We start from the raw sequence: 13708 nt of genomic DNA, 5'->3' as shown, positions 1-13708 counted from the left end.
CATTTCATTCTTCATATTCATTCCGATCAGTTTATTATGTCGTGCATCTTATTCGTGTTATTCGTTTAATTTATTTTATTAGCTTTTTTCGTGTTATGTTATTTTATATTATTTTTCTGGTTCACACATTTTATTCATTTTGTTCAGTCATTCATTTATCATATTAAACATTAATTAGACACAATTTAATTTATTCTATTAATTCTATTACTTTTTAATATCACTATTAATATTAATTTTTCATTTCAATCATTTATTGTTTAAAAGAAAACAAAATGAAATAAACTATGAAATATACAGAAAGAAAACATTTTTATTCATTTTATCACTTTCTTCATTTTGTTTATTTTATTCTTTCTATTCATTTTAATGATTTTTTAACCCTGCAGGTTTCTCGGGTTTCTTTACTCTAAAACCTTTAAGAAAAACTGTTTAGGAACCATATATGCTCAAGAAAAATATTAGGTATGAAAGGATTAATTTTATCTGTGTTATTCATATTATTTATCTTGATAATTCAATTTTTTTTGTTGGTTTTATTCATATCATTTATTTCATTCATTTTGATTATTTTGTTAAATTGGTAATTATTAATTAAGTTTCTTCATTTTATTAATTCGGTTTAGTCAGTTCTTCTTATTATTGGATGACAGTTTGTTTGCTTGAAACAATTTAATTTACTCTCTTAATTTCATAATTTTTAAAATATTGTCTAATTTTCATTTGAGCTAATTTAATTTATTTTTTTAATTTGATTTTTATTAATCATAATCATAATCCATTTCATGAATTATTAATTTTATTAATTTTTTGCTTTTTGGCGATTTGACGCAAAATAAATATTTTTTTTTCAGAAATCTGTCACTAAAAAGATTTTTTTGAATTTCAAAACAAATTTAACGTTTAAATACCCTGATGACTAAGTAAGGTCTAACAGTAAAACAGTAAAATCGAACAGTAAAATAGTAAAATCAGATAATCTTAAACGACGCCGTCAAGAAAAGGAGAACGAAAACGAAAAGTTGAAAACAGAAAAGAATGGGAACACTACAAAGTGCATTGGCAATGCACATTCTAGTATACCATTGTAATTCTCTTTCACTCCCGCGAGAAGAGGCTTATCCGATGTCCAACTTTTCCGAGATAAGATGAGTTGCAAAATTCTCCGTGAGAATAACTTTCAGGAAAAAAATATTTGCTTTTTCCTTCTCACCGGAGAAGGTGATAATATTTTAATTTCATGATAATCAATAAAAGCGTCAAAATATACGCTAAATTTCAAAGAAAACTGGCAAAGAAGTACGATAGACTTGTTTTTTCGTGTTTTGGAATAGCAACAGCAAGGCAGCGAGCGCAAAAAGGTGTGAAAATATGAGTTTGTATTGTCGCAGTAGCAAATTATCCGGACGCATTTACTCATATGAGCGATAAATGCAATACCTGTGCATTGCATATTAATTGGCCATTCTTTAAATAATAAGATTTTCACAGAATTTCAGAACTTTATGAAACAATGGTTCTCACGTTCGACTGGTTTGTTTTATTCATTTACTTTATTTAAATCATGTTTATCTTCAATTTCATTCCATATTCTCATTTTCAGCTCATTAATTTCATAGATTTTATTCGCTTCGTTTATTTTATGTGTTTTGAATATTGAACTAATTTTAAATACATGATCATTTCATTTTATTCATTTATTTCATTAAGTATTATTTTTATTCATTTTGTTCTTTTAAGTTAATTTTAGTCATTTCATACATTTTATTCGTTTCATTCTTAAGATGCATTCTGGTTGGTTCATACAATGTAGGCATTTAACGTATTTTATTCACTATTTTCATTTCATGCGTTCCATTTATTTCCTCCAGGTCATTCATTTTATTCGGTTTCTTCATTTTAATATTCTTATCTTTTTGCCTTTCTCATATAGAAAGGTTTTTTTTTTATTTTTTCACTTTAACCATCCATCCAAATTATTAATTTGACCCAATTTAATTTATTCAATAAATCTTATACAATTTGTTTTAATATTGATTAATTTTTCATTGTTTTCATTTCATTCATCTTCTTCATTTTTATATTTTATTCATATTATTCATTTTTTTAATTTTTTTATTTTACTCATTTTGTTTATTATTTTTCTTTTTTTATTTTATTATTTTTCTTCATTTCTTTCATTTTATTTGTTTTGTTCATTTTTTCCTTTCATTCATTTCGTTTATTCTTTATTTTTTCATGTTATTCATTTTAATATTTAATATTTTCATTTTATTATTTTAATAAATTTCGATTTTTTTTAAAGATTGGAGTGAAGCGAATTAATGAAAACTTTTGTACATTATTCTGCATCATTTCAATAACATTTTGTACTTTTTCCATGCAAAAATATTGATAAGCGACTTGATGACGAAGCTTTTTATAGAATTCTCTGGAAAACACAATTTACGGTGTTAACTACCATTAAAAAACTACTTAACTAATTTATTTAAAACATTGCTTGCACATTCTATGTAAAAATACCCAAATTTTACGTCGAGTTTTGAGATAATTTATCAAATAAGGGGGTTTTTACTCACAAAATGACGGAAATGCTATTTTTCAAGAAAAATTCCGCTATTTTATGAGTAGAAAACCCTCTAATTGAAAAATTATCCCGAAAACTCACCGTAGGGGTTAGGTATTTTTTACATAGAATGTGTATTGTGTATGCAACGTTTCAAATAAATTGGGTAAGTCGTTTTGAATGGCAGTTAACACCGCGAATCGTATTTTTTCCACAGACGTTCCACAAACAGCTTCGTCACTGAGCCGCTTGTCGATATTTTTGCGCGGAAAAATCACAGAATGATATTGAAATGATTTTTTTTTTTTATATTTCGTTTATTTGACACGGCTCATAGCGGTAGCTAAACGGAGCCGTGGATCTTTCATATGTTAACAATATGTGAAAATTAAAAATAAAAGCAAATATTATTGATTACCCGATGGATCTCGTGCGCGCAACTTTTTATTGCGAGCGGAGACCTTCTTTCGCGGCTCGCCTACTGCGTCATGGGGATCATTTAATTCTCTTCTATCGTCTTGGTGCTCAGATGGTCTTTCCTGCTTATTACCCTTACGGGTGACCAGTGTAAATCCGTCGTCATTATTTTTATCTTCTTCGCCGATATTGCTTACAGTGGTATTTGGGGCGCTGGATGCTGCTTTTGCAGTTGTCAATATGGACTGAACAGCTGCCACAAATTTTGCAACCGTTTGTGGTTCAGGTATTGGTATTGAAAACTCTTTTTTGGGTTGGTTTTCCGTGGATTCGTTGGGAATCGGTAGTGATGAATTCTCCTCTGTATCTTCCGCGCAAGGTTGTCCGTGGTGTGCTGTCTGATTACAATACTTGCAGGTAGGAGTTTGCCCCTCGTGGGTGCATAACGTAGTTTGATTAATAGTAGATTCGTGGGTTTTAAGTTTTATAGTCAAGTGGGAGGGGATAGGTTTTTCGATCCGCATCCTCACCACAAGAACACCGTTAGGTGTACCCGGGAAGAAATTTCTCCACGTATCAGGTGTAACGGATTCTACTTCTCCGTATCGCGACATGTATTCTGCAACTAGATTAGGAGGGGTACGTGGTGATAGGTCATGTAACTTTACATCTACATAGTCTTTTTCTATATACACGGGAATCTTAATTCCAACTTTATCACTTTCAGCCACGTGCTTCAAGTTGTTCAGCAAAACAAAACGTTCAGCTTTGGCTAACGTGTTGAATGATATGAGTACTACATTGCGAAGATGATGATACTGGAGGTACATAACCTCCTTGAGCCTAAGCTGCATCTTCACCTTCAGCAGGTATTCCACTTCACTAAAACTCAATCTTATTGAACAGAATTTAAAGTCAACGACCGCTGTGTTGGGTCGGAGCAGACTTTTTTCGTCAACTTTACTCATGACGGCACGAATAAATTGAATGTTTCCTTTGTTCTCGAGACAATGCACACTAGATCGAGAGGTTGCTAGCTGTTGTTCACTTGGTTCGATTGTACGTCTGGCTTGGGCAGAAGTAGAAAGTAGACTGATATTGAAATGATGTAGTATAATGTACAACAGTTTCGATTAATTCGCTTTACTCAAATTTCTAAAAAAAATCGCAAAAAAGTGTTTTTCTACGCTGAAACCCTTACCCCCTTAATTTCATAAATTTTATTGTTTTATTAAATTCATAAACTTTATTAATTTTTTTAGCTTTTTTATTATATTATTTTATTAGCTTTCTTAAACTAATAATCCAAATTCGATGACTGGTTACGGAACACTGATATTTACGGCTTTCTCTGTCTATTATCCTTAAGCAAACGATATATCCATACGTTGTAAACCGGTGGATGTGCATATCGAGCTTCGTGACCAATAGTGCTACCAGATGACTTTTATCGCGAAAAATCCCCATATTTCCGACCACAAAAATTTGTGCAAAATTCCCAAACCTCCTATCGTTGGCAATCAGCGAATTATCAATTTTTTGATTTTATTAATTTTCTTATTTTATTATTTTTTCAGTTTGTTCTTTTGTTTTTTTTTAGTTATAACATTCTATTCAGTTTCTTAAATTAATTAATATTCATATTTCTCATCAGTTTTTTCTTTAATTCATTTTGTCAAATTGTCAAATTTTCTTCAAATTGATAAAAATGTTGACCATAGTTTCTTGAAATACAACTTTCTTAAGAATTTAATTTCTAAGAAAACTTTTTTCCATGAACCTCAATGAACTTTTTTATATTTTTTTCTATAAGTTTTTGGAATGTCAGTAGATGAGCTACATAACTTTTCAATAGTTTAAGCATTACTAAATCAGGAAAAAAATATTGTAATATCCGAATAAAACTGAACAAAAATGTCCTCCTGGCGTACAAACCAATGTATGATTTCTAAATTTATGTTGAATTTCACAAACCGCGAAATCGTGCACAATCGCACCACTAAGTTTATTCAGTTTTTCCTTTAAATCTCTCTCTTACAAACTGCTGAATTTCACCTTTTGCATAAATTGTCTTTGTAAATTATCACGAACAAAATGCGTAATTTTGGTCGAGTGTTATTTTAATTAACCTGTTACTTGCCAACTTACGAACCATATTCAACCATATGTTTAGTAATAAAATGTAAACAAATATCAATAAAGCAGGACAATAATACCAATGATTCATGGTAATTGTTACGCCGATTGACTGCACCATTAACAATCATTGGTCATAAAAAAGCTGTATAAAGCGATGTCCAGCGATCATGCTAAAAGTACGAATCACTGAATAAACGATCGTTGAAAGAAGCAAAACATAAACTGTGACTAGCTGAGCACAACAGGGTGTTCACAATGCAATGTGCTTTAGCTTGAATGGTTCGGTTTTTGAGGTGTGACTTCATCAACGTGCGCCGCTGAGCGTGCTTAGTCACGAATAGTGTCTTTCACAAATATCCACGAGAATATGTTTCATGGTTTGTCTGCTTTCGAAACGACAGAATCCGTACGAATAATGTCGTGCCTTTTTTTCATTTTAATACTCTTCAATCACAAAAAAATTCCAATAACCATTAATTGTTTTTATGGCATATTTTACATATTCGAGCATAAAGTAGGCTGCGCAAATAGTTTAGTGCTTTTTGCCCAAAGTCCCACTTGTCGACAACCTAAAAAGGTGAATGAAAAATGATTGAATAATTGCGCCACCTCGCATGAATGGGCTAAGTAACTAGCAGAAGCGTGGCGGTTTTGAATACAGGGTGGCATGAATTGCATCTTTTTCTCGTTCAAGTTCACCCAAAACGGTGAACATTTCCCAGTTCTGTAGTACATATACCTCTACTAGTTCCAATTTCGAAAATATTTATTTCAGTGTAGCGAAGCAATGAAGACATAAGGTATATGCCTAGTCCGTTTATGTTCTTAAACTCTCAAGGGAGAAAACGTTTTACAGAAAAATGCTCCAGATACAGGAAACCGGTCATCAATTTAATTGAACAAGAAATAGTTTTTAATAATTCACAGCATCTTTTTAATATTCTACAACATTTGTCGCCTAAGCCAAACGAACAATTCTCTACAATTTATTTACGCGCGAGGGATATGGGGAGCCTCTGGTTGGAATCCGTTTTCATCGGCAATGTAATTCACGGTGTAGGTTTGTCCATCACTACCAATGTAGGAGTAGGATCCCCGAACAACTAGAGCACTAATGTCTTCGCCAAAGCTCTTTAGCTGCGCCTGCTCTGTTCGCTGGATGCCATTGCTGGTGTCGTATCTATAAAGGCACAAATTATCACAGTTTAATATTACCGTGCTGCACACACACAATCGCTCTACTCACTTAAAATTATATCCATCGATACCCTGATTATCGTTTTCGTACTGCACAATTTGGGCGTCCTTTTCTTCAACGGGAGCTGCAACCACCAGGGCCAAAATGGCGACAAACACAAAGGCACACTTCATTTTGAGTTTTTTGAAAGATTTTTTTGCTAAACTTTACAAAGTTTTCAGTTCTGGTGCAGTGATGCTTCCACACGGTACTAATAACTCCAGTACGATGTCGGTGGATTTTTATACGAAACTAATCGAATCAAAGCAGAGCCCAGTCCTTGAGAAAATGCACGCCTTTACGCAGCAGCCCATTCTCCAACCAACATCGATATCAATATTCAAATTTTGTAACACCCCGCCAACAAGAAGAAATCAAAAAATCTATCATCGCAGGCCATGGCTTGAATTGATGATCATTCCCAAAAATGGCACTTGAGATGGACCCGAGCCTAAGCTGAACAGAGTAAAACAAACTGCAGGTACTGTCGCGGGACGGAATGGTGGAACTAAGAAATTTCGTCAAAATCAAAAGAGTCAAATGAATTAGTAATTCATAGATTACTTAGTAAGCCGCATTTTTTTTTATTGATATTGCTTGATATATCTCGAGGCGGATGTTTCAATATTTTTTGGATTTTGTACTTACTAATGAGTTTTAATACTGGACAATAATCATCATTAAACTTTTGACGGCACATAGGAGGTTATTTAAGCGTACTGATATTCTCAATTCAAAAAATTTGAAAGAATCATTCCACATTATTGATCTATAGTATTTGGGTTTAAGCTTGCGCAGCTCACGTGGGTTTGATTCCCGACCTCCACATGTAGGGTTAGAAATTTGTTTAACCCGAAAATGAGGTGACAAAAAATACTGTTTCAATTGCTTTAGCAAGATATCGCTTTATAATATAATTGTCAAACTTACAACACAACCTAAACCCTCTACCACAATATTTTTTTTTTACGGAAAACACTATTTATCGGACAAAATATCATTTATTTGCCTTCCGTTTTCATTATTGTGCCAAACATTGACCTTTCATCGGATAAAAAAGGCTTAAACTATAATACCAGCTAACCAACAAGCATTATTGGATAGGCTAGTTAATCAAGCTTCACATTCTTGCAATTGTCGTAACGACATAAGATTGGAATGGTTTTTACGTCGCCTATGCGAATTTGGTCAGAAAATTTGTATCTGCTGCACAGTGCCATAGCCAGTAATTTAGCAGGGGGCTTGGGCAGAATTGACCACTTCAGAAAATGCTCTGAATTAATTGGCGTCTGTTTTAAGTTTTTTTTTTTTTTTTCAAATTCTGTATTTTCTTTAAGCTTGAGGTTTTTGAAATATCTGATGAGAGTCTGTACTATGAGCCTGGCATCAATGATTCTATGTAAGTTGATCTATTTCCTACTTTATTATTTCCCAAGTTTTGAAATAAGAATTAACCACGGTGTTCAAAATGTATCGAGAACTAATTAACCGTTTGTGGTGATCTCTGTCTTCATAGAGCAACTAGGGAAGATTTTGATAACTCACGTTTTAAGGCAACGCTTGGTGCAAGCGCAAATACCTCAACATTGGAAAAGTGAACTTTTCATTTTCAAGTTTAATAAAGTGACTTTTTAAGAAATACTTCAAGTAGTATCAGGTTAATGAAAAAGAGTAGATGTGATGGTCAAACAAACGTGTAATTAGCTATCGAGAAATTTTGGATACCATTCTGAACAATGTGATTTTGAGAAATTTGTGTTTAAAAATTTTGGATATTTCACAATTTTCATTACAATTTTTACATTTCACAATTTTCATTACAATTACGCATCACTCTATTGATGAGGCTATATTTAGCATAGTCTGCCCAAAAAGAGTTATTTCTGGAATAATTTATGGGTTGCTACGACTATAACTTTTTTTATTCATGAGAATAATGATTCCAATTATACAAGTTGAGAAATAATCTCACTGATAAAGTAAAGCATGGCAAATTTGCGCGTTCTTTGAGTGTTCATATGTTAATGAGCATGAGCAACGCGCTTTAAACGATGGAAGAGGAAATGCCGTTCAGTTCAGTTTACGAAGTGCATACAAAGGATGGTCTTGGCGAGTAAATGACGAAAAACGACGAGTGACGCCATATTGAAAGCCAAGATCTAAATTATATAACCGCACCATCCGTATCACTAATCATTATACCTATATCTACTCTATGATTATCCCATTTCGAAAGTGCCTATATTTTTGATGATATTAAGATATCTCAACCAGAATTCGCCATCTTGAATTTCAAAATAGCTTCATACAATGATTTTCTTCATTAAGGAGAAAATTGTTTAAAACCATCTTTGCGCGTTATGTGCACAAAACCTATATCTAAACTAGTTAAGACACTATTATAATGACCGGACTAAGCTAGAGCCGGATTAACGCTAACTCCAAAAAACGGAAACATAATGTGTGCTCCTGAGCAAACTCCTAGTCAAGCGTGATGTCCCGCGAGAATTGTGTCTCCGGTTTTTGGAGCTAGCGTTAATTCGGCACTAGCTTCGTCCTGTCACTTAGTGTCGGATTCTGATGAGACGAAGTTGGAACGCAAATTCCATAACTAATTTGTTCCGTTTAACAGTATCCGTATTGAGTGGTTTTACGATAAATACATATCATCTTTAATTTAAAAATGGCATCGCAGCTCAATTTTGAAGTAGATAACTTGTTGTTTTAAACGGAATTACTAGAATTTTTTTTATTTCATTTGTTTATTTGACACGGCTCATTCCAGTAACTTAACGGGGTAAAAATAAATTAAAACAAAATATTATTTGGTGTCCTTCGGATCTCGTCCACGCAGGTCTTTATTGCGCGTGGAGACCTTCCTTCGCGGCCAGGAAACAGTTGTCTGCTGGCCTACTGCATCTTGAGGGCCTATTGCTGTTCTCTTGGTTACATCAGTGTCATCATCATAATTGCTGCTTTGACGTTCACGATCGGATGTTTTTCCTTGCCTATAACATTTACGGGTCACCAGCGTAAAGCCGTCGCCATTGGTATTACCTTCCTTGCCGATGGTGCTAGCAGTTGATTTTGAGTTATTGGATGCTGCTTTTACAGTTGTTATTATGGCCTGAGCAGCTGCCACAAACTGGAATTGAAAATTCAAATTATTGAAAACTGTATTTAGGATTGGTTTTCCGTAGATGTGTGAGTAATTGGTTGTAGTGCCTTCTCCTCGGCATCTTCCAAGTATTCCATGGTGTACCATCTGCTTGCTGTACTTACACATAGGAATCTGCTCTCCGCTGGTGCATGGTGTGGTTTGTTTAATGTTAGTTTCGTTATATTTGAATTCTGTAGTCAAGCGGCAGGGAATAGGTCTATCAAACTGCATTCTCACCACAAGAACACCGTCAGGAATATCCGAGAAGAAGTTTATCCAACTATCAGGTGTAACGGATTTCACATTTCAAAATTTCAACTTGTATTCTGTAATTGGTTAACACCCTGTGACAAGTCATGTAATCTTACCTCTATATAGTCATTTTCTATATACACTCAAGTTTTTTTTACGCGGTTTTTTTTTGCGCGGTATTTTTTTACGCGGTTTTTTTACGCGGATTTTGAAATTTACGCGGTTTTCATTTACGCGGCTCGTATCCCCCGCGTAAAAAAACCTGAGTGTATACTGGAATCATAATTTCAACGCTGTCCCTTTTAAATACATGTTTGAGGCCATTCTTTACGACAAATTTTTCTGCTTGGCTTAACGTATTGAATGATATTAGAACTGCACTGTGCAGATCGAAACAAAAAAAGTTGCATTACCTAAGTGGTTCATTTTCAAAGATAGCACTGTTGATGATGAAAATAGGTGAAATTAGCTGACGCACTAAAAGAATCTTTGTTTTGCATAAAACCATGGCTTTCATATGAATGTTTATATATATATATATATATATATATATATATATATATATATATATATATATATATATATATATATATATATATATATATATATATATATATATATATATATATATATATATATATATATATATATATATATATATATATATATATATATATATATATATATATATATATATATATATATATATATATATATATATATATATATATATATCCGCGTAAAAAAACTTTCAGTAAAAGACTTAGAATATTTTTCGGAATTTTTTGTGCGGATTTCGCAATTAACACGGTTTTTGCAAAAAATATTCTAAGTCATTTTGAATGCAAAAGACTTAGAAGATTTTCGGAAAGATGGAAGAGACGGGTCTGGAAGACTCCTTATGGCTCACACCCCAACAATATGGGTATTTTCGGAATGTTATTGAAGAGTAGGTGCCAGAAATTGATTTTTGACGTAATTTTGAAATCAAAGATGGCGACTTCCGGTTTAGGGAAGTTCGCTGTAACCCAATCAATATGGGTATTTTCGGAATGGTCTTGACGAGTAGGTGCCAGAAATAAATTAATCTGCTCCTTCCCCGCAAGGTTTTCCATGAAAATTGATTTTTGGCGCCATTTTCAAATCTCAAACGGCGACTTCCGGCTTAGCGAGATTCTCTACAACTCAATCAACATGAGTATTTTCGGAATGGTTTTGACGAGTAGCAGACGTCATTTTAAAATTCTAGATGGCGACTTCCGGATTACCGAAATTCCCGCATGAAAAATTTGGGCAATTATCAAAATCACCCTCAAATATAAGATCTAATCATAAACCAGCAAAATGCAAAATATTTTTATGTGTTCATCCAGGAAAATGTGAAGAGAATGGAAGAGAGAGAAGAAAGAGACGTATGTGGTGTGAGTTGGGGGTTTGAACTTATTAAAATTAAATATATTGCTTAAATTTAAGTAAATTCAACTGTTTAATTAAAAATTCTTGTACTAAAACTTCAATTTCCAAAAATACCAATATTGATTGGGTTATAGCGAATTTCGCGAAATCGCAAATCGCCATCTTGGATTTAAAAATGGCGTCAAAAATCAATTTCTGGCACCTACTCTTCAAGTCCATTCCGAAAATACCCATATTGATTGGGTTATAGCGAATTTCGCTAAACCGGAAGTCGCTATCTTTGATTTCAAAATGGCGTCAAAAATCAATTTCTGGCACCTACTCTTCAAGTCCATTCCGTAAATACCCATATTGATTGGGTTATAGCGAATTTCGCTAAACCGGAAGTCGACATCTTTGATTTCAAAATGACGTCAAAAATCAATTTCTGGCACCTACTCTTCAAAACCATTCCGAAAATACCCATATTGATTTGGTTGTTATAGCGGATTTCGCTAAACCGGAAGTCGACATCTTGGATTTCAAAATGGCGTCAAGAATCAATTTCTGGCACCTACTCTTCAAGTCCATTCCGAAAATATCCATATTGATCGGGTTATAGCGAATTTCGCTAAACCGGAAGTCGCCATCTTTGATTTCAAAATGACGTCAAAAATCAATTTCTGGCACCTACTATTCAAGACCATTCCGAAAATACCCATATTGATTTGGTTGTTATAGCGGATTTCGCTAAACCGGAAGTCGACATCTTGGATTTCAAAATGGCGTCAAGAATCAATTTCTGGCACCTACTCTTCAAATCCATTCCGTAGATACCCATATTGATTGGGTTATAGTGAATTTCGCTAAACCGGAAGTCGCCATCTTTGATTTCAAAATGACGTCAAAAATCAATTTCTGGCACCTACTCTTCAAAACCATTCCGAAAATACCCATATTGATTGGGTTATAGCGAATTTCGCTAAACCGGAAGTCGCCATCTTTGATTTCAAAATGACGTCAAAAATTAATTTTTGGCACCTACTCTTCAAAACCATTCCGAAAATACCCATATTGATTTGGTTGTTATAGCGGATTTCGCTAAACCGGAAGTCGCCATCTTTGATTTCAAAATGACGTCAAAAATTAATTTTTGGCACCTACTCTTCAAAACCATTCCGAAAATACCCATATTGATTTGGTTGTTATAGCGGATTTCGCTAAACCGGAAGTCGACATCTTGGATTTCAAAATGGCGTCAAGAATCAATTTCTGGCACCTACTATTCAAGACCATTCTGAAAATACCCATATTGTTGGGGTGCGGGCCACAAGGAATCTTCCAGACCCGTCTCTTCCACCTTTCCGAAAATCTTCTAAGTCTTTTGCATTCAAAAGGACTTAGAATATTTTTTGCGAAAACCGTGTTAATTGCGAAATCCGCGCAAAATAAAAACTGCCAAAAGTCTTCTAAGTTCTTTGCATTTAAAAGGACTTAGATTTTTTTTTTCAGAAAAAAGTCTAAGTCTTTTACATTCAAAAGGACTTAGAAATTTTTTGCAAAAACCGCATTAATTGGAAAATCCGCGTAAAAAAACGCGTTAATTGGAAAAACCTATAACTAAATTAGTGATTGGAGAGGAGTTTCGAGTTTCTCTCACCAGAATCCGACACCGGATTCGATTTTCTAAGGCCGAACCGAAACCGCTGTTGAGATTTCATGAACACTAGTTGAAACACGTGCATTCGTGTAATCGATTCTGATGGATTCAGTTGTGTTTTCGAAACCAAAATTCTGGTGTCAATTTTTCCAGCGATTTTGGAATTGTTCCCTCATTTTGTCGTTCATTTTTCTATAAATCCCCCCCCTTACCGACGCCACTGCTACTGTGAAATACTTGTCATCGTAGGCGCTAGAAGCACGTACATACCGTGGAAGTGCAGACAGTCAGTGCCACGGAGTCCATTTGTTGCCGTGATTTATTCAACCAGTTTGACTAGTTCTGGGTTATGGTTCGGATCATCTTTTCTGATGTGAGGTGAGGTGACGATGAAACATTCGGCTGCTGAAAAAAAAAACTACCCGAGAGGATGTAATCGTGACATGTGTGTGCTATCACTTGAGGCATCGTCGAACTACAAGAGTTCAAACAATCTTGGTATTTAAACCAGACGTTCCATCTACCTATCAGTGCGTTGATGTTTAGCCAACGACTCCAATGATGACAAGAAATAAAACTCGTTTCATTCAATATGACCCAACTATATAAATGATCGATCCAACATATACGTAATACATGATAAACAATACTTTAATTTGCATGTCCAGTAATTATATGGCTGCTGAAATATTTGTCACGGTTACTTAAAAACACCTGAGCGACAATTTTCGGCACGATTACACAAATATTCACAGTCACTTGATAAACTAAGCTGCATCAATCCATTGCCCGGGTGCATGAGTGAACTTGAACTGCGCTGACTTGAGCAGTCGGTTGCTCTTTCATATCGGAGAAACAAGTTTCACGCTAAACCAACAATGC

The 13708-nt window shown here is 34.1% G+C and overlaps 1 protein-coding gene across 1 annotated transcript; it reads right to left on the bottom strand.

Moving 5' to 3' along the window:
• Positions 1 to 6051: 6051 nt before the first annotated feature.
• On the bottom strand, positions 6052 to 6559 carry LOC131692383 (endocuticle structural glycoprotein ABD-5-like). The gene is made up of 2 exons (XM_058979391.1): positions 6369 to 6559; positions 6052 to 6302 (listed from the first exon to the last, which is right to left on the bottom strand). Exons 1-2 carry the CDS (start codon positions 6491 to 6493, stop codon positions 6113 to 6115), a joined length of 315 nt encoding a protein of 104 aa, XP_058835374.1. The 5' UTR covers positions 6494 to 6559; the 3' UTR covers positions 6052 to 6112.
• Between the last annotated feature and the right edge of the window lie 7149 nt (positions 6560 to 13708).

This window comes from Topomyia yanbarensis, chromosome 3 (assembly GCF_030247195.1).
Source record: "Topomyia yanbarensis strain Yona2022 chromosome 3, ASM3024719v1, whole genome shotgun sequence".
Lineage (NCBI taxonomy): Eukaryota > Metazoa > Arthropoda > Insecta > Diptera > Culicidae > Topomyia > Topomyia yanbarensis.
This window is presented reverse-complemented; position numbering and strand designations above follow the sequence as displayed.